Below are 26084 nucleotides of genomic sequence, written 5' to 3'. Positions count from 1 at the left end.
TATGGAAATGATACAGAGAACACCGATGTGTAGAAGTTTGTATTTTTTGATTGCACTGCTTTGATCAGACTGCATGTGGATCACTGTGCACAGATTTGGTCACCTGGTTTTCAAAAGGATAATGAGTTGTTGAAGAGAGTTCAGAGATGATTGACTAAGTTGGTTTCTGGTATGTGGAATATGAAGACAAACTGAAAGAATGCAAATCACAAAGTCCAGTGGATAGAAAGGAAGAGGGTAGGACATACTGAGACATAAGTTGGTAAGGGGTAATTATCAGATTAATGTGAGTGATATTTTTCATAGAATGTTTGGAGACAGGGGAAGAACAAGAGGCCATTCCTGGAAGTTGTATAAAGAGGGTGTGAACAATAGTTTTCACATGGAGAGCAGTGGGTGATTGGAATGCATTGCCTGAAAGTGTAATGAGCACAAAAACAATGAATGTATTTAAGTCAAGGTATGATGAACTGTGCGTGTGAGAGTGGGAACTCCAGTGATGACTCTCTTGACTCCATGGAGGTCTGATGATGATAATGATAATAATAATAATATAATTTACTTACCAGTATTATTATAATATACACATGCACACTTGATAATTTCAGGTGTCCCAACTGTAAGGTAACATATAATCAATTTGCCACAACTGAATCACATATAGCTAATTTTTAGATGTTCCAAGTACCTTCATCTGAGAAACAGGGCAAAAAGTGCAATGAAACATCTAATGTTTCTACCTTTGGTTCAAACATTCTGCAGCCTATATGAATATCCTCCTCTTGTGCTGTGGCACTTCACACCACACCAGCAGGGTGAAAATGTAAAATCAACTAATTTCAAACACAAAGCACAATACTCATAGTGAAGAATTTATGGAGACACAACATGCATGTTAGAATAATTACTTTACTTAACATTAGGAAAGTAACATTTGATGTTCAAGACACATGTGCTGTGTCTGTATAAATTCTTCGCTATGAATACTGACCACTGTGTAACCTTAAAAGAAAAAGCAAAGTAAAATAAACACAAATTAGGGAAATACAAGAAGAAAATTTTCTGAAAGTCTACTCACCTAACTGCTGGAAGAACAGAGCATACTGACAGTTGTAAAGTGAAAATAAATATTCATGAATATTAGGAGCACTATGAAGTACTTCCAAAATTTCAGAGCCTTTAACTACCTATAACATAAGAAACAAAGTTAAAAAAAACACCGTGCAAGCAGAATATATTCACAGAAGTTGAAAGTTTCTTTTTTACTTGGTTAGAATATAATAAATTTAGTTTAATCCTTTATCCAAGTGTGAGCAAACAACGTTTGCACCTGAAAGTATCTTCAGGATTGGGGTAAGGTGGTACAACACCAGTGTTGTACCACCTTACCCCAGTCCTGAAGATACTTTCAGGTGCAAACATTGTTTGCTCACACTTGGATAAAGGATTAAACTAAATTTATTATATTCTAACCAAGTAAAATATAAACTTTCAACATCTTTCTCTAAATCCAGAGTAATTTATTAAAAAGGTGGCACACCATTTGGCAACTCCTACAGGTTGAGATAACCTTGCTAATGCTTCTGGCTGGTATCTCCACTTGGGCCTGGCTCCCACTGAAGAGACCTCAATAAAGGTCGGAACTAGTCTGGTTAGTGGCCCTTCCCTTAATGCATAACATTAGACATATCTACAAGGAGATGTGTTTTGCATTATGGGAGATAATGAGATAGGAGTGATGTTATCTTGCTCCACCTTTGCAAGGAGTTGCCCTGGTGTTGTATACCACCTTACCCCATTCCTGAAGATACTTTCAGGTGCAAACTTTGTTTGCTCACACTTGGATAAAGGATTAAACTAAATTTATTATATTCACAGAACCTGGAAATTAATATGAATTTGAAAACATCTGCCTTAAATTTAATATCAATTCAATGTTGCCATGCTCAGAGAAACAAAATCATATATAAGAATACATAAAATACATGTGAATATGTAAACTTGGGTCTAACAGATAAGCTTAGGTGTTGACGGTAATTCGTGACTTAATTTTTTTAAAACGGTATTAACACCACCAAACAATTTAATCAAAAGATGTTTTATTAACTGCTTATATTTTGCTGAATTTCAAATTAGCATCATCAGAGCACAACACACACTTGTACACGCAACAGTGAGTAAGTAAAACAATACAACTGCAGTGGACAAAAGATCTAGTCCTATTTTTGGCACCCTCTAATGTTACAAAAACATTACAGCTATGTGAGAGTTGCTCTTAGGATGACAGTCTCCCAAATTTTTAGCAAATTAATGCAACCATACTTGTTCGGGTTAGGAGAATTCTTCAAAGCCATTGCTGGCTCAAAAAATAATTTTTCAGAACTGTAACAACTTCTAAATAGCACATTCATTTTCTTCCATCTAATCCTATGCGAAGGAGTGTCCAAAGCGTGGTCTGCCAGTCCTGACTTGCCATAATAATAGTAGCGAATGTATTTTTTATGTTCTTCCAGGAAGAACATAGAAAAGGAAGAATTATCTTCCTTTTCTATGTTCTAGAATTATCTTCCCTGATATTTCTATAGTTTCTATAATATAAGCAGTTAATAAAACATCTTTTGATTAAATTGCTTGGTGTTGTTAATACCGTTAAAAAGAATTAAGTCATGAATGTACACTTGGGAATATGGTCCACTCTAATCACAACCATGGAATGCATACAGATATAGTCCTGTATCTTTGAGTTTTCCCCACTTTTAATAGAGACAAACAGTAATTTTTATCTAAATTATGTAAAATTAAAATTAAATATAAAAAGCATAACAGTAATAAAAAATAGAAAAATTCTTAACCTGCACACAATACTAATGTACCATACGTTGAGTCTTTCATGAAGCAGCAACCACAAAAATTAGACAAATCAATGAAACCACTGAGATGATAACACTAAGAAAAATTTAAGGTTTAACAAATATTAAACAACACGAAAAACTCACAAATCAAAGAAAAGTATAAAGATAAAGCCAATAAACGACTGGATCCAAAGACAGAAAGAAGAATGGAAAAATCATACAGAAAGAATGTAGGATAACAAGTGGGCAAAGAAAGTAAAAAACTCAATATCAAAGAGAAGTACAGGAAGACTGTGGAGAAGATGGTGGGATTGAAAATCGAAGAACTACAAGCAACCAAGATGAATAGTCTCCCATTTACAACAAATAATTGTAGCATTTCAAATAACTTTTCTCTTAGTACTTTGCTCTTTTCCAGATCTACAAAACTTAAGTACAGATCCTTATTATATTCCTGTCACGACAACCTCTATTTAGAATGAATCCAGCATGTTCTCCAAGTTTCTCTTCCACAATTTGTCTTAGCCTTTGATCGTGTATGCTTGCACAAATTTTATCAAGAACAATCAGCAGGGAATTTCTTTGTAATTCTAACATTTAGTTTTATTCCCATTTTTACAGATTGATGATATGAGAGCTGTACTCCAATCATTGGAATTCAACCCTCTGACCAAGACTTTTGAATTATCTGCAGAGTAGACATTGTAAAATATTTATACACCCATATTTGAGCATTTCTGGTCAAATATCATCTACTCGGGCTACTTTTCACATTTCAGGTTTTTGATAACTTTATGATGTGGGTTGGGGAATTTGACCAGAGTGAGAAATGAAATTTTCCATTCCTATATGGATTCCAATTTACTTCTGTTATTTGAAACAGCAGCAATCCCCCCACACTTTTTTTCCAAATGAAAACAACTAGGAAGTTTTTCAAGAAACTTGTTAACAGACTCCTCCTTCTTTCACCACCAATCCATATATGCTCATGCTTGATATCACCAACTCAAAACTTGGGCACGAATCATAAGGATACAGCAAACTCAATGTTAGTAATAGTTTTCTCACATAGTGCACTTCACACGACAATGAATATCAGTTTTCTAAGATATTACTACAATCATCATCATCAAATTCCTGACACGTGTACCTTCAAGGGGTATACAGGACATGATAGTACTACATGAAAAATTTACATCATTACTAACTTCCTATCTACAATTTTCCTCCAAATCAGTATGTTACTTGTCAAGACTCCAACATTATCAGATCTTATATTGCTATCGTCTAAGGCACTTTGTACCGTAATCAATCCACCTATATCTTGGTCTTCCTCTGGGTCTTTTGCTGCCAACCTGGCAGAGAACACTTGTTTTGCTAATCTTTCCTCGTCCATTCTGTTTAAGTGACCATACCACCAGAGATTAGCTCTGCTAACGAATTCCTGGATGCTGACAATGTCAAGTTCTTTCCTAATATCCTAATTTTTAATATGATATTGCCACTGATGCCATCTGTTCATGCCTCTAATCTTTCTCAGGACTCTCATATCTGCGGTCTCTAGTCTTTGGTCAAGTATTTTACTTCTGATCCAGCTCTCAGATCCATAAGTTAAAACTGGTTTGAACACTGTCTTGTATACAGCCAATTTAGTGTTCCAACTTATTTCTCTCTTATTCCATATGAATTTATTCAATTGACTTCCTACCATACCAACTTTGTTGATTCTGTTGTCTATTTCCATATTTAATTTACCTACTTCACTAAAAATCGTGCCTAAGTAGCTGAAATGTTTTACTTGTTCAACAGATTTCCCGTTCAAAACACAGTTGACATTTTCAACAATTCTACCTATTTTCATTGTCTTTGTCTTTTTAATGCTGACCTTCATACAATATCTATTACAACAGTTATTCAATTTAGTCAGGGAATCTTGCAAACTTGTAGCAGATTTATTTAGAAGTATAACATCGTCCGCATAAAGCAAAGAGCTGACATTAACACCTCTAATTTTGATATCACGCTCAATACCACTTTCCTTCATAATGTGATCCATGTAGATAATGAATAGCAGAGGGGACAATGTGCATCCTTGTTTCACACCAGATTTAACATTAAACAATCTTCCTGTACTCCCTTCAATTCTAACTGCTGACTTACAACTCAAATAAAGACTAAGTATTGCTTGATATAATGCCCCATTGACACCATATAACTGTAGCGTATTGAATAGCATCTCTCTCTCTTAGCACCTTGTCATATGCCTTTTCCAAATCGACAAAACTTAAATACAGATCTCTGTTATATTCCCATGCTTTCTCGACTATTTGTCGTAAAGTGAAAATCTGATCCTGACAGCCTCTATTTGACCTGAATCCAGCTTGTTCTTCACCAACCTTTTCTTCCACAATTCTTCTCAACCATTTCTCAAGTATACTTGCATAGATCTTGCCAGGAACACTCAGTAGGGAAATAGCTCTGTAATTCTTACATTCAGTTTTATTTCCCTTTTTATATATGGATACTATTAGAGCTCTACTCCAATCATCGGGAATTCGTTCCTCTGTCCAGGCTTCCTGACCTATGCAGTGCAGCCGCTGTAAGACTTTTATACCACCATATTTCAGCATTTCTGGTCAAATATCATCTACTTCTGCTGCCTTTCCAAATTTCAAGCCTTTGATGGCTTTTTCTACTTCAAGTATGGATATGTATTCCTGACTGTATACCTGTTGAGTGTTTTTTACCACCGTGCTATCACTGCTTGTTTCATTTAGCATTTTTTTCAAAGTAATTACTCCATACTTCAAGGATATCTTTTTCTAGCGTTTTCATGTCACCTTTATCATCTCTAACTCCTTTTACAGCACTCTTTCCTCCATTTCTAAGCTTCTTCAACAACCTATGGAATATCTTACCACCTTCTTGATATTTATTTTCTATGTTCTTGCCAAAGCCCTCTTATGACTTTTATTTAGCTAGTTTTACACAGTATTTTGCTTTCTTACATTTGTCTCTGTATTCTCTAAGAGCATAATAACTTATTTGCCAGGAACTTTTAATATGCTTTCTTCTTTTCCTTCACTGCCTCTTTAACTTCCTGTGTTTACCATGGAGTTCTGATTTTTCTATCCTTGCAGACAACCTCACCACATGCCTCTTTGGCTTAATCAATCAGGGTTTTCTTCAAGGCTTGCCACTGAATCTCCAAGGTTTGGTTCCTGTTCTCAAACTCTTTCATTTTTTCTTCAATAATGTTTGTGTATTTTAGTCTACAGTTCACATCTGAGAGCTGCTCAACTTTTATTCGCTTTAAAACTTTCTTACATGTTATTCTTTTCAATATGAAATTCAATTTTATCCTGCTCAAGACTAAATAGTGATCACTTCCAATTTCAAATCCTCTGAACACTCTGGTGTCCTGCACCAAGGAGAAAACACCACTATCAACAATAACATAGTCAATGAGACTTTTCTTTTTCCTTGCCTCTTCTCTCCATGTGAATTTGTGCACATTTTTATGTTGGAACATGGTGTTAGTAATAACCAGTCCATGTTCTGAGCAGAAATCCAACAGGTATTTGCAATTATTATTAGCTTTGCTCTTTTCTCCAAATTTTCCCAAAATATTTTTGTATGTCTGACAATCACTTCCTACTCTGCTATTTAGATCTCCAACAAGGACCAACTTTTCCTTCTTCATTGTGTCAGTTGCTTTTTCTAAAGCATCAAAAAATTCCTCCACTTCTGCCTTAGTAGATCCTTCTATGGGACCATAGGCACAAATAAGTCTCATTGTCCAATTCCCCATTCTGATATTTGCCCACATCACTCTACTTGAGACTGCCTGCCATTCAAGAAGATTAGCCTCGTATTTTGTGTTGAATATTATGGCTACTCCTTCTTTTCCTTGATTGTCATTTCCTGAATATAACATTTTGTATTTATTGCACAGAAAGATTTCACCAGTTTTTGTCTTTTTTGTTTCAGTCATCTATTATGTCGATCTGGTACTTATCTAATTCCTCAGCTAGCTCCATTTCTTTGTCATTCAGGCTTCTTATGTTGATAGTACCGATCTTTAACTCTGGTGATGTTGAGTTGGGGTGTGCTTTCAGATTTGTTCCAGTTGCTGACTTTTCGCTGTTTGCCCTGGTTCCCTGGCGAAAACAACGGGGGCTTTGTTTAACCGGGCGATGCCCCAGCCGGCATGAAATTTTGTCATGTTGTACCATCATTTTGCATTTTGGTTTAAGCCAATAAGAATACAATTTAGTCGGCTATATCCCAAATTGCGCCCATCCTTATTCATTCAGTATCCAGGTAGATACCCAACAGGGTGCACCACGAGAAGGTGATGATTGGACATTAGGTCAGAAGCCCTGGTGAGTTCTCTGCATTCCTTTAAAGGCTATGTGGAGGTCTCCTCTGAGTTATGCAGCTTTGACCCTTAAGCACTCCGATATGACTACAGAGATAGGCGAAACGGTTGATATTTTTCAGGGCTACTCTATGGTTAATCCTGGAATCTTTTTGATTCTTAAACTGGATAATTCTTTAAAAATGTGATTGATTTGAAATTTGGTTTCAGAATGAGAGAAAATTAAGCTATCAAACATAAGAAGTTCTATGTAAGATATTGTGATGTCTGTTTTAGATTGCAGTCTATGAAGGTTAAAAAAGTTTCCCTTCTCCAGAAGATGCAATAACCTTCTGGAGAAGTTTTCCATCAATAAGATAGTTTCAATGAAAACTTTATCTTCACTCAGATTGGCAATCATCAGTGCTTCTTGTCCATTTTCACTCTGAATGGATCTCCTGAATGGCCACCGCTGAATATCAAACTTCGTGTCATGTGGAAGAATCTGAAAACAGAAATGAATTTTAGTGGGAAGCTTTCTTTGATAAAATTTTCCATAGCTTTCCAAGTTAATGGAGTCAAAGGCTTTCATTGAATCAACAGACTACAAGGAGTGGTTATTTTAATTCACAATGCTCTTGGCATTGCCATGCATCAAAAACTTTCTTAAGTGTTCCATGGGATGTGCTTTGCATTATGGGAGATAATAAGACAAGTAGTGATGAGAGCATGGTCCACCTTTACCACGAGTTGCCTCAGTCCTGAAGATACTTCAGGAGCAAACTTTGTTTGCTTACACTTGGATAAAGGATTAAACTAAATTTATTATTAAAGAATGCAAAGACTTTTTTCATCAATTGGCTGCAGTATGACATCCTGATAATTGCTGGTGTGAGTTACCTTTTTTAAAGATGGAATTACGAGATCTTTAAATTTAGTAGATATCTGCTATATTCCAAACACGAATCAACAGAATATGAAGCTGGTATTTAATTTCTACACCTTAGAAAATCTCAGCAGGAATACTATAAGGAGCAACAACTCTGTTCAATGTCAAACACTTCATGGTATATTCAACTTCTTCCAAAGAGGCAAAGAACTGATTTACTCAACTGCTGGTGAGTAAATCACTAGTAGTTGTGTTCCACTCAAGCTGTTTAAAATGTTCCCTTCAGTGAACATTGACAAAAAAAAGCATTCATAGTGAAGATTTATGGAGACACGTGTGTTGTATCTCCATAAATTCTTCATTATGAATGCTGACCACCATGTGACCTTAAAGAAATTAACAAAGGCAGTGAGTGTTCTTGAAGAGAACACTCATTGCCTTATTATCTTATTATAAGGCAGTGTATCTTATGTGATAAAAAACTGTAGATGTTATACATATTACTAACACTAGGGATCAAAAATGAAAAGATAACGTGAAAAAGAAATTTATATTTATTTACAGGTATAACGACTCATACATTGATAATGAAGAAGTAGCAGTAGCTTATGTTAGCTTAGTGTAATTGATATGATTACTTCACGGTAGCCTAGTCTATACACTAATGAATCAATTATAACTTTATATTTATGCTAATTAAGTAATTAAATTTAATTAATTAACAGTTAATTTCATGCAGTTATGATTTAATACTGCATCATTACATTTGTTTATATCTCTCAACTGCAAATGGCACCATGTATGTTTGCGTTTTGCTTGCGTAAGTTTTGATAAATTTTAACGTTTTAGATTGTGTATATTTTATGGTAGTAAATGATAAAATAGACTGGTATCTACATATATTTTATGCATCCATGATATACCTGACTTTTTCTTAATTTTTTTGACATTTCTAGGATATGTGGTTCATCTGCAATTTTGCTGCAAATCTCCAAAAATGTTTCCAATATAATTATTGAAAAAAAAATCTGCATATAAGTGGACCTGCACAGTTCAAACCAGCATTGTTCGAGGGTCAACTGTAGCTTGAACAGACAGTTAAATCCTTCGAAAAACAGTTCACATCCAAAACACCCTGTGTTTTGACATGAAAACCTTACTTCACAAGCACATGACCATTCCATACACATTTACTAACCCAATATATTACACAGCTTTCTCCTATAACTGATAAGCTACTAGAAGATGTTAGAAGAATCTTTACAAAAATTAAATATAAGTTTATAATTATAAAATAAACTGGGTTTTATTTGGTTGTAAATACGATATTAGTTTCACCACTAATAGTTGTAGCTTATTCTGGGTAAAAAAAACAAAAATAAATGCAAACATGAACTATAACATTACTGAAAAACAAATCACATAGAAAATGTTATAACATATGCTGAAATGAAACCACATGGAATGTGGCATGGGTAACCTATTGCTCAGCACATTGTATGCAGATAGCTGACTATAAATTAAAGATGCCAAGAAATTATATTCTTGGTTTCGTCCTTTATCCAAGTATAAGCAAAACAGGTTTGCATGTATAGTAACTTCATGATTGGGGCTACTTGTATATAGAGGCAAATGACTTCACATCAATTGCCTTAGTATCCCATAATGCAATGCATTACAGGAAGAGCCACTTTATCAAGGTACGTTTAAGTGCAGGAATCCCTCTCCAAAAACTCTGAGTGATCTCAGAGATTACTCCTAACCTAATCTATTTTTAATCCAGAGTATTTTAGTAATAAGGTGCGACACCTTTTGACTACTTGTATATGGAAATGACTTCTGCATTATTCAACCTTGGTATCAATTCTGGGTCTGGCTCTCAGTGATGAGACTTCAATAAAAATCTAAACCAGTCTGGGTAGTGGCCTTCCCAATAGTGCATAGCATTATACATGTCTGTAAGGATATGTGTGTTGCATCATTATGGGATAGTAAGACAACTGATGTGAAATCATTAGCCTCAATATACAAGTAGCCCAGTTGTGAAGAAACTTCATGTGCAAACCTTGTTTGCTTACACTTGGATAAAGGATGAAACCAAGAATATAATTGCTTGGCATCTTTAATTTATAGTATAACCAAGTGAAAAAACTTTCAATAGCTGGCTGAAAAGATGAAGCACGACATATGGAAAGTGATTTCCAAATATCACACAGGATTAATCCTTACTCTGCGTGCCTTGTGAAAAGATGACCATAGTTTCAAAAACTTGTAGATGTCTGGCTGATGTAGGAAAGACCACAAGAGCATGGAATATTATAGACCTCTATAGTCTGGCCACAAAGGAGAGAACCCTTGACCTTCTGCACACAACAGAAGAAGACGAATCCATTCCTATAATAGGGTAATCAATCCATTTTGTGGGATGAGTGTTTATTATTACACATTGAAAAATTAGCTTTTATTTTATGAACATTCTAGTTTTTAAAGTGATAACTGTTTTGCTTGTATAACAGTTGAAAAATTTTACGTATAAAGCATGTGATTTATTGTGTTGGTGACAAATTTGTACATCCCTTATTCTTTTCTCCCCTTCAACATGAATTGACTCTTCTTGGAACTCTTCCAGCTATGGTTATCTGAACTGTGGACAGACTATAGGATGTTTGTAGAACAGGTCGTAGTATTTAGGTGAATGAATTAAACCTCATACAGTCAAAATAGACTTGAAAGCCACCCTGATGTTATGAGCTTTGAGGAGGCTAGCAATATTGATAGAAAGTCTACCAATGTCAGAGATGGAAACTGAAGTCCTGTAGTGAATGTCAGGATTTTGTTGTGGAGCAGGATTAGAGAATAGCAGTTGGAGTAGAGTTTGTAATTCTTGATTAAATTTTTCTTCATCTCTTATGACATACTAGCTTGTCTAGATAGTATTTCTTTGTTTCCCAATGTTCCTGTACAGGAAGTTCTGAAACTTATAGCTGATCTGTTCTCTCTTGATACCTCTCAACTTTTCAAACACTGTCTCTACTCTATTTCAGATGGAATGAAAAAATTTTCAAGCAGCTATGTGGCCTTGCAATGGGCAGCCCCTGTCTCCTCCATTTACCAATTTATTCATGGAAAACTTTGAAAAAACGTTTCCTCACATCAACAAATTTTAAATCTTCAATTTGGTGGCAATACTTAGACATCATCAAATTCTAAAGTACTCATTACACCAAACTGAAAGCCCAATAATGACCAACATTCTTTGTCTTTTGGCATAAATTATGCTTGCTGTTGTGGATTTCTTTCTTTTTCTTTCTAAATTTCCAGGCAAGGAATACCCTAAATATATGTGCTCCCATAGTTCAGTCATAAACAATGTCCTTTACTTAAATCTCAGTTGTTTTTTTAATGGGAACGCTGTCCATGAAAAATTGTAAACCTGTAGCTTAGAGACCATCTCTAATAAACAAGTGAGTATCACACAGACAATGACAATCATTTACCACCTAGACATACACAAATATTCTTGTCATACAAGATTCAAACCCATAGTCTGTAGGATGGTAAAGAGACAACATCCACTTGACCAACCAATTGCAGCAATTCTAGAGTTCCTCCTCTTGGAAAACTGGATTTTTATTTCCACATATCAAACTGCCCTGAGACCACATGCAATCTACAGAATATAATAAATCCACTAAACAACCAACCATCCAACTTTAGACATAGTCTTAAGACAGGACCTAGACATATGCTGTTAACAAAAAGTGAAAAAAAATTTATCAAATATTTATAGGAAACTGATTTATCTATTAAGAAGAATGATTGGAAATAACATATGATGTTACATTTTTTTTTTAAAAACAAAAAAGCATAGTCAAAAATGGAGGACTAGATGCTAGTTCATGTCAGAAGTGTGGGAAAAGCGTTTTTTTTTTTTTTTTTAATGCATAATTCTGTCAGTTTGCATTACTTTATTTTACAATTCCAAATGTTAGCCACACAACCTCTGGCATGCACTTTGCTATTATACACTCAATATTATACATTATTATTATTTTTTTTTTTAAACACATTATTTTCTGAAATAAAATATATAGTTTACTCATCTTATATGCATTCTAATACTATGATTTTTCTGTCATTTCACACAAATTTGGTGGCACTAAAGTTGGCATGGTTGTCTTCATCCCACTACAATTGCAAGGAGTTTGACATTTAAGGCATTAATTATAGAGGAACCTGTTTGGGATATTTGAACAGTACAGTTTTTCAATAAAAGAGAAAAAGAAGTGCTATCATAAGCAAAACTACAGATAAGACTTGAAGTAAGTGAGAGAAAGGGCTATTTATATACAGGAAGGTACAGAATAGGCAAAATATATGTAATTTTAAAGTACTCTGGCATAGATCAGAAATCTGAAGAAAGGAAGTCATGAAACTCCATAATTATATAGCAAATAACTACGGGGGGGGGGGGATGTTAGTCCAAATGCAAACAGTGGAAGGCAAACTATAAGATAGCTTAGCATGTAGGCTTTTGTGTCAGACCTAATCAAATGTCCTGGACCACATGAACTTCTTCAAACTTTTACATGGCTCATTACATGCAGTACTTGTCACATTGGACTTTTACTTTAATTAAAATTAAAAGTCCAATAATAGCTGCATAATTATGGCCACTATGACATTATATTTGAAAGAAGGTGGGAAAGAGATTCATGCATACAATCAGAGTAACTTAATGAATAATTTAATTTCACACAAATCACAAACATATCCAATACACTTCCACATCTGGAACTATGCTAAAAGCTCCTTAAATTCTAGATACTCAGTGAGAAGAGAGCGATAAGTTAATAACCTATTTATTGAGGATTCACTCTACATTCTCTCTCCACTCTGTTTCACAATCATTCAGTTTCTTGCATTTTCACATTTCTACAATCAGCATTCATAAAAATAGCATCAGCAATTCACTCACTTTCCTCCAAATATATCTTTCCTCGACCATCCTCTCTTCATATGTGTATTTCAAAAAAAAAGTAGAATCTACAGTCAAAAATATTAACAAGCTTCTTGAATCTTCCACACATCTAGTGCTAGTATCCAACATGCTAATTATTTGAAATATTTAAACTGTCCATATTTTCTACCATATTAATAATGCATTTAATTTTTACTTGAGGGTAACCCTGTTACCTGGAGGAGACCTCCATATTGCCTTTCAGTAATGTGGAGAACTAACTAGGGGCTTCTAACCTAATGTTTAATCCTTACCTTCATGTGGTGTGCCATCTTAGAACATATCCAACTGGTATTGAACAAACAAAGATGGGCTGGCCATTTCACAATGAAATGGCAGTTACTAGAATGTTTGAGCAGAGCTAATCTAAGATGGCGTGAAATCCCATAAACCGAATGGGAAAGGAAAGATTAGCAAAACAGGTGTTTGATGCCAAGATAGCATGAAAAAGACCCAGAGGAAGACCAAAATATAGGTGGATTGATTTAATCAAAATTTCCCTAGCAGACTGAAATATTAGACATGACAATACTGGAGTCCTTATAAGTAATAAACTAATTTGGGGAAAAATTTCACAGATTAATAATAATGTAAACTGAATCATGTAGTAGCTTGTTCACTCCTTGAGGATACACATCAGGAAACTGATAATGAATTCATATATTTTGCCAATAAAAAAGACCCATCTGGACACATTTCAGAATTTCAACTAAATCCCACATTTTATTAATACAATATATAATTCTGACACATTACATCCCTTTGTAGCATAAAAATGCACTGACTGAAATGAAAATTCAGAGGGGCTCAACAAATTTTTGCCAGAATTCATATACCAAATTTTAGTAAACTCAATCCAGGATAGAGCTCAGGTTAACTTGTGAACAGATGAAGACACTTAGCAGTTTTCAAAATTCATCTTAAAACATGGAATATTATTACTCTACATTATGTTAAATATTATCCACAAAAATATTAGCTCACCTTTTCCCTTAAATCAACACGAGGCAAAGAAATCATGCTACACAATACAGTGTAGGTTACAAATGTGCGATAATCCATTAATTCATAACTTGTAAATGTGGAAACAGTATCCAGGAAGTAAGTAGCAGCACTTTTGAAATCTCTAATTGCCATGCAGTATACCCCCTGGTATACTTTGAGCCTATTGCGTCGATCCCAGTCACCACCTTCTTCAATAAGGCTACAAAATAATTAAAATGTATGATTACAGTGTTTAATAATATAATTATTTCTTGAAATCACCAACTTGAAACTTCTTTAAGTATATAACAGTCATGCGAGAAAAATCATCCAAAAAGTTTTTCTGCAAACTTTTTCTGTCTAATTTAAACTAAAACAGCTACAAATTAATTTTATAAAGATTCTAACTACCACTCAAAATCTGAAGAGACCACAGTTGTTTATGCATATAAATGCTGCAGCAGTTGACATGAATAATGATAATTCTTATATTTCTAGGTGGTAGATGTCTTTCATCACCTAGTGCCCTGCTTACTAGAGGCATCAAATGGCGTTTGCCATGTTTTGTCTCTAGAGTAGTCTCCAGTTTGTTCCTCCCTTTTTACATGCAGTGTGGGTAAAGGCTTCCTGGTTCATGCTCTCTGCATTGTAATCATTTAACTATAGCCAATACCTCCTCCATTTGAGGTCACAGTAGTAAAGAAATTTCCACCTGTTGATAACTTTTCAAGATGATTCCCAATCCACTGGAGAATAATCATGCTGCTCACTTTGCCAGGTAGTGCCTGGAAGGAGTCTTGAATATAACAGCTTCCAGGAAGTGCAGTCTCAGGCTATGCATTGAACTAAGTCTAGGCACTCCTGTGCAGGTGTGATGACACTGAGTCCATCTGGTCACCCCTCACCAAGGCTGTGGGATGCAATTTCTGCTGTGTTTCCATTTCACTCTAGATGGTACAATGGTAACATCTCATAAAGGTAAGACAGACATCCTACCACTATTCCAAAAACTATTCAGTATGCCTCCTCTGAAATCTTTGCCAGAAGGATAAATCAAGTCCAGAAAAATCCTTCTGGACTTTATGGTAATCCTCCAGTTGTACTAAAAGCTCATGTTCTAGAACCAATACTCATCTTGTATAGTCTTTTCACACTGTCATAATCATCTGGCATCTAGCTAACAGCATGGAAGCACGCTTTTATAAAGCCTGTTTACAAAAAGGGAGATAAAAGTCAACTATTAAACTATCACCCTATTGCTTTGACTTCAATAGTCTCTAAAATAATCAAAAAAGTTCATCAACCAACTGCTTCATTACATGGAGCCTCACCAGATCTCCTAGCAACTTCACCCATATTTGAACATCTATCCTTGAGAATGATGGCTGATTTTGTAATGCCATATCATCCTCGAGCTTCATATACACTGCTTGGAAAAAAGTCAACAGACACCACAATGTGAGGAACAAACAGCCATGGCACCCACCTTAATAAGATGTAGACCTCCTTTTACCCCAATGACTGCAGCAATCCTATGAGGCATATTTTCCACAACAGTACAATAGCAATCAATGAGAATTTTGAACCATTCTTCTGCAGGCATACAATGAGGTCTTGGACTGTTGTCAGGCAGAAATTCCCTTGATCTCACCTAACACTCCAATTCATCACACAGATGTTCAATAGGGTTGAGATCAGGACTCTGTGGAGGCCATTCAAGTGTGGTGACGTTCATGTCACAAACAATGCAGTTACAGTAGCAGTATGACAAGGTACACTGTCTTGCTAAAAGAGACAATGGTCCCATTCCAAGAGAGCCACGAAGTATGAAGCATTGTGTTGTCCAGAATGTTAAGATATCTTTTGGAGTTCAATGTTCGTGACACCACAGAGATCTGAGTCCAAACCAGGAAAAACAGAACCATACCATCATACCACCACCTCTGAATCTCATGGTTGCAGTTACTCACCCATCCATTTCCTCAGTAGAGGGTATAATGTGATTTGTCACTCCATAAAACAGCTTTCCAAGCTTCCTCCCACTGTACACTCTTTGCACCATTGAAGATGATGCTGCATGTTGGTTTGGGTAATGTGGGGCTTGCATATTGCAGTCCTACCATGGAAACCCATATTGTGAGCCTCGGTTCTGAATATTTTTGTGCAGATTCATGTTCTAGTTGATTCCTGGAACTCCACATTCAACATGTCAGATGACAAATGGTGGTTTTTACATGTTATCCTTTGTTGCACCCTACAGTCACATTCACCAAGTGTGGTGCGACGTCTACTGCATGTAGCACTTGCAGTTGACTCCATGAAGTTCCATCTCAGTGCAGTATCACTGTTTGTTGACCTGGGATGGCTTAATTTGTCAACAATTTGCTGAACTCATATGCCTGCAATACGCCATCCTATCACAACACCTCTTTCAAACTTCAATTCCCTTCTCGCAGCCATTGCACAGAAAAATCAATATGGGCTCGTTCCCAATGAGCTCATCAGCTCTCAAGAGACATCAATATTGTACTGTTCAAAGATCTAATAGTTACGAGAAGATGGGACAGACATGCAGGTTAAATCATTGTTGATACTTTCTTACAGTTGCACTGACTTGGGAGCATCATATTCGTCCAATTTATACAGGCTATAAACATGATTCATTACACGGCAAGATTTACCTTGCCCATGGAATGTGTGTTGACTTCTTTCCAAGCAGTGCATTTTTTTACAGACAAAATCACATCAGTTTATGTTTCTGCAAGAGAGCTGGCATCTATGTTTTAACAGAATACAAACAATTCTTATAATACTGTAGAGCTCATACTGTAGATTTATTAATTTTGATGGTGCTATCTGACTTCCAATGTAATTAGGTCTTGTTTTTATTGGACTTGGATTTAAAAAATTTTTTTTTTCCCTGAAGAATTGTGGATGGCAATGTCCATTTCTTCTCCCACAAGAAAAATATCCAAGATATCCACTTCAAATCAGACTCCCTCTAGAGCACTAGGTACATTAGTTGTTTACATTATTAGTTCTTGTGGGGGAACAGAGATTGATTATGATTATTATTATTATTTTTTAATCTATTTTATCTCTTAATGGATCTGGAGGCATATCCTTGATTCTCTATAGTACACTTTCCATTATTTTTTTAGTAGTACATCCTCATTTAGCAAAACCATTTTTGATGTCTCATTGAGAATGAGCCCATATTGATTTTTCTCTATTATCAGGTCTAAAGAGACAGCAATATTGTACTGTTCAAAGATCTTATAGTTATGAGAAGATGGGACAGACATGCAGGTTAAAGTCATTGTTGATACTTTCTTACAGCTAACTTCTTAGGATGAGAGTTTACTAACTGGATACAGCTTCTTTTCCTCCTGATAAGAGATGCTCTGTTCTGCTGAGTCTTAATTGTTGGTGTCTTCTTTTCATCCTTCCAGTGGCATATTTGAGAGTAGCCTAGGTCCTCTCTCTCACAACTGGGGCATTTTGATGTTTTTCACTTACAATCTTTGTTCCAATGATTTTTACTGTCACAGTGAGTAGAGATGGCAGAGCCATAACGGAAAGTCTGAGAATGACCATACTTCTGCATTTAAAGCAGTGCAATGGGTTTAGGATGTATAGCCTAACTCAGCAGGTTGAGATAACTTGCTTCCACAGATTGTGGTGATGGTGGTTTCTGGTGGAATCCATGTAACAATCCTTACATATGAAGATTCTCCTTATGGATGCCACCACTTGAGCTTTCAAATGAAAGCAGATCTCCTCATCTAGAACATCGAGAGAGTCCCAATCCAATATGGCTCTAGAAAAGTAAGTTTTGTGTGAAGAAGAGTGACTGAGATTGATACACCCCCCCCCATGTGCTGCATGTTACTACTTCAACAATGTCTCCTGAATGGAATTTCTTGATTAATTTTAGGGATCCTGCAAACTCTTCTGGATGAAGATTGTGACATTTTAGTGGATGCCAGTCTGTTGAACATAGGATTAAGAAAAATAGTGTACTTGTTGCTGTCTTTGATGTTTTCCATTTCTTATTTTGGTTTTCTTTTGATGTTCCAATGGTTTCTGAACTTGGCTGAGATTTGACGAGGGCCCTGATACAAAGATAAAAAATTATTCATTCTGACAAATAATGACCACCTGTGGCCATCCAGAAAGTACTGAGAGCCTACTAGGATTCCACTTTCTGGATGTCCACAGGTGGCATTCCACAGCAAACACAGCAGTAAAGTGTTGGATTCTAGTGATGGTGGTATGGAAGATAGGATAGTAAAAGAGATTCAGAAGTAAAGCAAAGAATACAGGAAGAAAAGCATACAAAAAGGTTAAGAATGAAAAGGACTAGTAATACCATCATACTTGGGGTCCTCTCCACCATAAACATGTGCCCACATGGAGAAGTTCTCTTCAAGGTCTGCAAGTGAATCTACACAGCTCAATTCTTGTTTTCAACTCTCATTTTTTCTTGAATTTATTTTTATTCTGTTCAAATCTAAATAGTGTCCTTGTTTGCATTTCAAATCTCATATACCTATGTGTCCTGAACCAGAGTGAATATATCATTGTTAACAATAATAGAATTGATGAGACTTCTTATTGCTTATGTTTTCTATCCACAAGAATTTGTGCATGTCTAATACCATGCTGGAACATGGTATTAGTAATGACTAGTGTATATCCTAAACAGAAATATAACAGGTACTTATTAACTTTGCTTTTCCTGCCTCTCCACAGCCTCTAAATATTCACAAAACATTCATTCCTTTCTTAACCACACACACAAACACAACTTTCATGAATCTCCCTCCTCCCCAATACAACAAAAAAAAAATTTCCATTTCTTCCTTAGTAGCACCTTCTATGGGACGACACATTCAAATATGTCTCACTGTCTAAATTTCCCAATGTGATGTTTGCCCATATCACTACTTGATATTACCTGTCATTCAAGAAGATTATCTTCATATTTAGTGGTCAATATCATATATACCCCTTCCTTTATCTGATTATGATTGCCTGAATAAAACACCTAGTAGTTATTTAGAAGAATCTCACTTGTTTTTGTTTTCTTTGCTTCAGTAACACTAATTTGGTGAACTTGGTAATTCTGCAATTCTTCCAGTTCCACGGTTTATCTATTTATACTTAAATTGATAGCACCTCTCTTGAATTCTACTGATGTTGAGGGAATCTGTTTCAACAGCTCACCTTTCACTGTTCATCTTGGTTCCTGATAAAAACCACTGAAGCCTTGTCCCATTCAAGCAATGCCAGAGAAAACATGACATCTCATCTTGTGCCACTACTGTCTTTTAGCCAATGCAGAATGCTATTAAGGCAGCTAAATCCCAAACTGCCAGTACAACCTTGTTCACTCATCATCCAGATAAATACCTGCAAAACAGACTGCACTACAAGATGAGGACCAGACATTAGGTCAGAAATTGTGGTCAGTTCTCTTCATTCCTTAAAGAGCTATATGGAGATCTTCTACCAGTTCTCTATCTTTGAACCTTAAGTGACCCCCATGGACAAATTTCAAAATGAAAAATTGGATAATGACATTTATCCCCTACAAAAGGTTCTAGCAGGGAAGTAAGGGTTTTTTTTTTAAGGATAGCTGAGATAAAGAAAAGCTGGCAGACTGTAGCAATTACTTTCCTGCTCAGCCTAATTAGGAGAGCAGGAAAGTAATTCCATATATACAGAGATGTTTTGGAAAAGAGAAAAAAACACAAAACTAATAATAATGATCTGCTGGAATTCTATTCAGGTACATGCTAGTCATTATTAATACCATACTTCAACAAAAGATATGAATAAGTTCTTTATGCATGGAAAGAATACATAAGAAAAAAGTCTTTGTGTATTACTGTTGCTGACAGTGAATTCTTCACACTGGATCAGGATACACACTATAGTATACAGATAATTTCAAATAGGAGTTATCTCCATTTAGTTTTGAACAAAAAAGAAAAATAAATAAAAGTTTTAAAAAAGAATCAAACGTTGAGTGGCTTCAGGGATGAATAGTAAACTGAAATATACACTGGAGAAACAACAAAAGAGTTTGAAGACAAGAACCCAAATAAAAACAGGTGAAAAGAAAAGAAAATATTGATTCAGCAAGGAAGAATATGATGAAGTATTCTACAAATATAAGAAAAATCAGAACCTCATGGTGGACTCAAGTTAAAAAGCCAATTCTGAAAAATTACAGAAATATACTGAAAATTCCTGGCTAACAAGTGAGCTTATGCACTTAGAAAATACAATGAAAAAATATAAGCATGCTGGGTTGTGTTTTAAAAGTAGGAAAACAAAAGTAATGAGAAAACTTTAGTAAGAAAACTGAAGAAATCTAAGGAAGGTGCAATATGTTTTGGAAGCTACTAAAAAAAAAACAACAACAACCAAGTAATGGAGCAAAGAGTACTGTAAAAGAAATCGGTGATGACATCTAGATATCCTTATGAAGATATTAAGATATATTCAGTTTAGTTCTTTATTTTATGAAGATGGTGCCACCTCTTAAATAAACCGGCTACAGTTCAAGTCATCCAATGAAAATTATTAATAAAATACAAAAATAATTAATTAAATGACCAATTTTAGTGAACATGGAAAAACTAAATATGGTAACAGAGAACAAAGTAAGCAAAGCTGGTATAGTGGGAAGCCTATTTTAGCATATGCATCTGAGAGTTCAGATAAAAATCATTAAAGTGAATCAATGCCAGAATCCTATCAAAAATAAAGATATCAGAACAGAACCTTAAAGAATTTGTAATAAGCATAATTTAAGATGATGTGGTTACATAGAATGAGAGATGAAAGATTAGAAACGGGTGTATGAAGCAAAAACAGCAGGAAAGACCGATGTAGTAAGGAATCTTCAGATGTAAATACATGAGCTGATCACCCAACAAGAGCAGACAAATGATAGAACAATTTGGAAGAAACCTGCTGATAGAAAACTTGTCATAAAATATTCATGTTCGATTATCATATCAAATACATCATGTGAAGGAGTATGCTGGAAATTAAGATTTTTTGCTTACACTGCTGGGGTGTTTAAGGGTCAAAGCTGTATAACTGAGAGGAGACCACCACATAGCCTTTAAAGGAATGCAGAGAACCGACCAGAGCTTCTGACCCAATATCCAATACTCACCTTCTCGTGGGGCACCCTGTTGGGTATCTACCTGGATAATGAATGAACGAGGATGGGCTGGCAATTTGGGATTTAGCCGACCAAATTGTATTCTTATTGGCTTAAACTAATATAGAAAATGATGGTGCAACATGACAAAATTTCAATTGGGCCTTGTTTAACCGGGCAACGTCCAGGTGTGACGTCGCACGGTTACATAAGGCCCCTGTTGTTTTCGCCAGGGAACCAGGGCAAACAGCAAAACGTCAGCAACTGGAACAAATCTGAAAGCACACCCCAACTCAACATCACCAGAGTTAAAGATCGGTGCTATCAACATAAGAAGCCTGAATGGAAAAGAAATGGAGCTAGCTGAAGAATTAGATAGGTACCAGATCGACATAATAGGGGTGACTGAAACAAAAAAGACAAAAACTCGTGAAATCTTTCTGAGCAACAAATACAAAATGTTATATTCAGGAAATGACAATCAAGGAAAAGAAGGAGTAGCCATAGTATTCAACACAAAATACGAGGCTAATCTTCTTGAATGGCAGGCAGTCTCAAGTAGAGTGATGTGGGCAAATATCAGAATGTAGAATTGGACAATGAGACTTATTTGTGCTTATGGTCGCACAAAAGGTTCTACTAAGGTAGAAGTGGAGGAATTTTTTGATGCTTTAGAAAAAGCAACTGACACAATGAAAAAGGAAAAGTTGGTCCTTGTTGGTGATCTGAATAGCAGAGTAGGAAATGATTGTCAGACATACAAAAATATTTTGGGAAAATTTGGAGAAAAGAGCAAAGCTAATAATAATGGCAAATACCTGTTGGATTTCTGCTCAGGACATGGACTGGTTATTACTAACACCATGTTCCAACATAAAAATGTGCACAAATTCACATGGAGAGAAGAGGCAAGGAAAAAGAAAAGTCTCATTGACTATGTTATTGTTGATAGTGATGTTTTCTCCCTGGTGGAGGACACCAGAGTGTTCAGAGGATTTGAAATTGGAAGCGATCACTATTTAGTCTTGAGCAGGATAAAATTGAATTTCATATTGAAAAGAATAATATAAGAAAGTTTTAAAGCGAATAAAAGTTGAGCAGCTCTCAGATGTGAACTGTAGACTAAAATACACAAAGATTATTGAAGAAAAAATGAAAGAGTTTGAGAACAGGAACCAAACCTTGGAGATTCAGTGGCAAGCTTTGAAGAAAACCATGATTGATTCAGCCAGAGAGGCATGTGGTGAGGTTGTCTGCAAGGATAGAAAAATCAGAACTCCATGGAGGACACAGGAAGTTAAAGAGGCAGTGAAGGAAAAGAAGAAAGCATATCAAAAGTTCCTCGCAAATAAGTCAGCTTGTGCTCTTAGAGAATACAGAGACAAATGTAAGAAAGCTAAACAACGTGTAAAACTAGCTAAACAAAAGTCATGAGAGGACTTTGGCAAGAACATAGAAAATAAATATCAAGAAGGTGGTAAGATATTCTGGAGGTTGTTAAAGAAGCTTAGAAATGGAGGAAAGAGTGTTGGAATTAGAGATGGAATTAGAGATGATAAAGGTGATATGAAAACAGGAGAAAAGATATCCTTGAAGTATGGAGTAATTACTTTGAAAAATTGCTAAATGAAACAAGCAGTGATAGCACAGTGGTAAAAAGCACTCAACAGGCATACAGTCAGGAATACATATCCATACCTGAAGTAGAAAAAGCCATCAAAGGTTTGAAATGTGGAATGGCAGCAGGAGATGATATTTGACCAGAAATGCTGAAGTATGGTGGTATAAAAGTCTTAAATTACCTGCACTGCATAGTTCAGAAGCCCTGGACAGAAGGGCAAATTCCCGATGACTGGAGTAGAGCTCCAATAGTACCCATATATAAAAAGGGAAATAAAACTAAATGTGAGAATTACAGAGGTATTTCCCTACTGAGTGTTCCTGGCAAGATCTATGCAAGTATACTTGAGAAACGGTTGAGAAGAATTGTGTAAGAAAAGCTTGGTGAAGAACAAGCTGGATTCAGGCCAAATAGAGGCTGTCAGGATCAGATCTTCACTTTACAACAAATAGTTGAGAAAGCATGGGAATATAATAAAGATCTGTATTTAAGTTTTGTCGATCTGGAAAAGGCATATGACAAGGTGCCAAGAGAGAAGCTATTTAATACGCTACAGTTATATGGTGTCAATGGGGCATTATATCAAGCAATACTTAGTCTTTATTTGAGTTGCAAGTCAGCAGTTAGAATTGAGGCAGGTCAGCAGTTAGAATTAAAGGAAGTACAGGAACTTGGTTTAATGTTAAATCTGGTGTGAGACAAGGATGTACATGTTATTCTGTTATTCATTATCTATATGGATCACATTATGAAGGAAAGTGGTATTAAACATGATATCAGAATTGGAGATGTTAATGTGAGCTCTTTGCTTTATGTGGACGATGTTATACTTCTAAATAAATCTGCTACAAGTTTGCAAGATTCCCTGACTAAATTGAATAACTGTTGTAATAGATATTGTATGAAGGTCATATTAAATTTTAATATATCATATTAAAAACGAGGATATTAGGAAAGAACTTGACATTGTCAGCATTCAAGAATGCATTAGCAGAGCTAATCTCAGGTGGTATGGTCACTTAAACAGAATGGGAGAGGAAAGATTAGCAAAACAAGTGTTCTCTGCCAGGTTAGCAGGAAAACGATCCAGAGGAAGACCAAGATATAGGTGGATTGATACGGTACAAAGTGTCTTAGACGATAGAAATATAAGATCTGATAATGTTGGAGTCTTGACAAGTAACAGACTGATTTGGAGGAAAATTGTAGATAGGAAGTTAGTAATGATGTAAATCATTACTGACTTCCAATATTATATGCAATATTCCATATAATGCATATAACATTCAAATTAGCAAATGTTGCTGTATTATATAATAGGTTAGTTTTTATGCCAAGTTTTATAGCTGCAAATAAAGGTGCTCATTAAAAATGTGAATTAAATATAAAATGTTACATAACACATAATAAGGTAAGCCTTACCTTTTTGCCTTGTCAATGTTTCGAGTAATGAGATCATGATCCATATAAAACAGACCAATTCTAATAATATGGAATAACAGATCTAACCTATGACCAAGGGATACTGTTTTATCTTGAGTTTTACGAAAAGCAGACAAAGCAGCTTCCTAAAAGGAGTGCAAAATATAATTTAATATGTTCTCCATAATTAATTTTGTGTGCTATCTACAGAAAAAAAAAAAAAAATTCTACTCATCCAAATTACATATGTGCATAAATAAGAAAAAACTCAATATGCAACAATGAGATTTATTAGTGTTCAATGTAACTAATAATCCTAAAAATAAAATAATCTCATTCTATGTTATAAGATTTCATATAATTTAACATAATCCAGAGTTTAGAGTATGAAATTTAGTAAAACATTCAAGTAGTAAATTTCATAACATATAAAAAGTTGTCCATTCGTACGTCCAATAAACATGACAGTAGTCTCACGCTGGACCACAAAAATCATTTATCACCAAAAATATGAATAAATTTGTTTACGATGTATAAGGAGGCACCTGATCAACAAGCAAATAATCCTACTACCACTAACTTTCACAGTATGGTGAGAATACAGCTAGTCCGAAAAAGAGGTACTGTCAAGGCCACTCAATGGACAGGAGAGTGGGTGATATGTTTATGAATTTTCAATCTCCCCCTTCCCACAATGCTCACACACACACACACACACAATCTCTTCACCATCATTAACTATGGAGGGATCATAATTTTGTTCTGCCATTAAAACGGTCAAAATGAAACAAATTTTTAATAGTATCCTAAATACTGATTTCATTAAATTTCAGCATGCCAAGGAAAATTATTATAATTTTCAAACCTTTTAAGATGGAAATCCCCTTCCAATTCCCCTCCCTCCCAAAACAAAACAAAAAAAGACAGCAATGGCATTGTTTCTGAACTCACTGTTTTAATAACAAAACTGTCTGCATTGGTATCATAATAGAGTAAACAACTATTAGGATTCACAGATTTTATAGTTTTTGACATACAACATTTTCAGAGGGAAATTCTCAATTATAATGGATCCTGAGGATGACTTAGAACAGACCCACACTTCACTGTGTAAGTCTACATTTGACGTTAAAATCCTATGGAATAGGTTGGTTAATCCTTATTCAAAGAGTGTCTTGGGTCTGTAGATGTGTGTTCACAGGACCACTTTGCTGGTTCTGAGGAATGAAAAACTCTCTAATGAGGCTAGCTAACTCACCTTTAGTCAAAATAGACCAGATAAAGGTTCCTCATGTCATGGACAGGAATCAAACCCAGGTCTTTCTGACCAAAAGGTTTCATCTATACCGATTGAGCTATGCAGGCTCTATCCTGAGCATATTACAGCAATCCCTCGATTAATGTGCCCCCGATTGGTGCGCCATTTTTTTTCGAAACCCAAATTCGATTAGTGAGCCTATATACATCTTAAAAATAAATGTTACAGATTTAAAAAATTTTTGATCTATACATTTTTTATGGCTAACTATTTTAAAAAATCACTCACCAGGATGAAATAATTTAGTTACCGATTTGAAACATTTTACAAAGTTATTTTTTAATGGCATACTACACTATTTCCATGTACACAATGTTCCAAATTTATGTCGTCTGCTTTACATAGCATTTTGCTGATCATATCTCGTACAATTGTTTTCCTTACTTTTTTTATTTTAAATTATTTTCCTAACCTTTAATCATGAGTAAAAGAATT

At 35.3% G+C, this 26084-nt stretch overlaps 1 protein-coding gene across 1 annotated transcript in view; it reads right to left on the bottom strand.

Moving 5' to 3' along the window:
- The window catches only part of Rpn7 (regulatory particle non-ATPase 7), a 97456-nt gene that overhangs the window by 57524 nt on the left and 13848 nt on the right, over window positions 1-26084 (bottom strand). Inside the window, exons 3-5 of the mRNA XM_090401137.1 lie at window positions 24332-24477; window positions 14106-14325; window positions 1079-1187 (exon numbers count right to left, since the gene is read on the bottom strand). Coding sequence (XP_090257263.1) covers window positions 1079-1187; window positions 14106-14325; window positions 24332-24477 — 475 coding nt within the window. The remainder of the gene's footprint in view (window positions 1-1078; window positions 1188-14105; window positions 14326-24331; window positions 24478-26084) is intronic.

Source organism: Typopeltis vanoorti, chromosome 12 (genome assembly GCF_054136105.1).
Source record: "Typopeltis vanoorti isolate ZY-2024b chromosome 12, IOZ_Tvanoo_1.0, whole genome shotgun sequence".
Taxonomy (NCBI): domain Eukaryota; kingdom Metazoa; phylum Arthropoda; class Arachnida; order Uropygi; family Thelyphonidae; genus Typopeltis; species Typopeltis vanoorti.
This window is presented reverse-complemented; position numbering and strand designations above follow the sequence as displayed.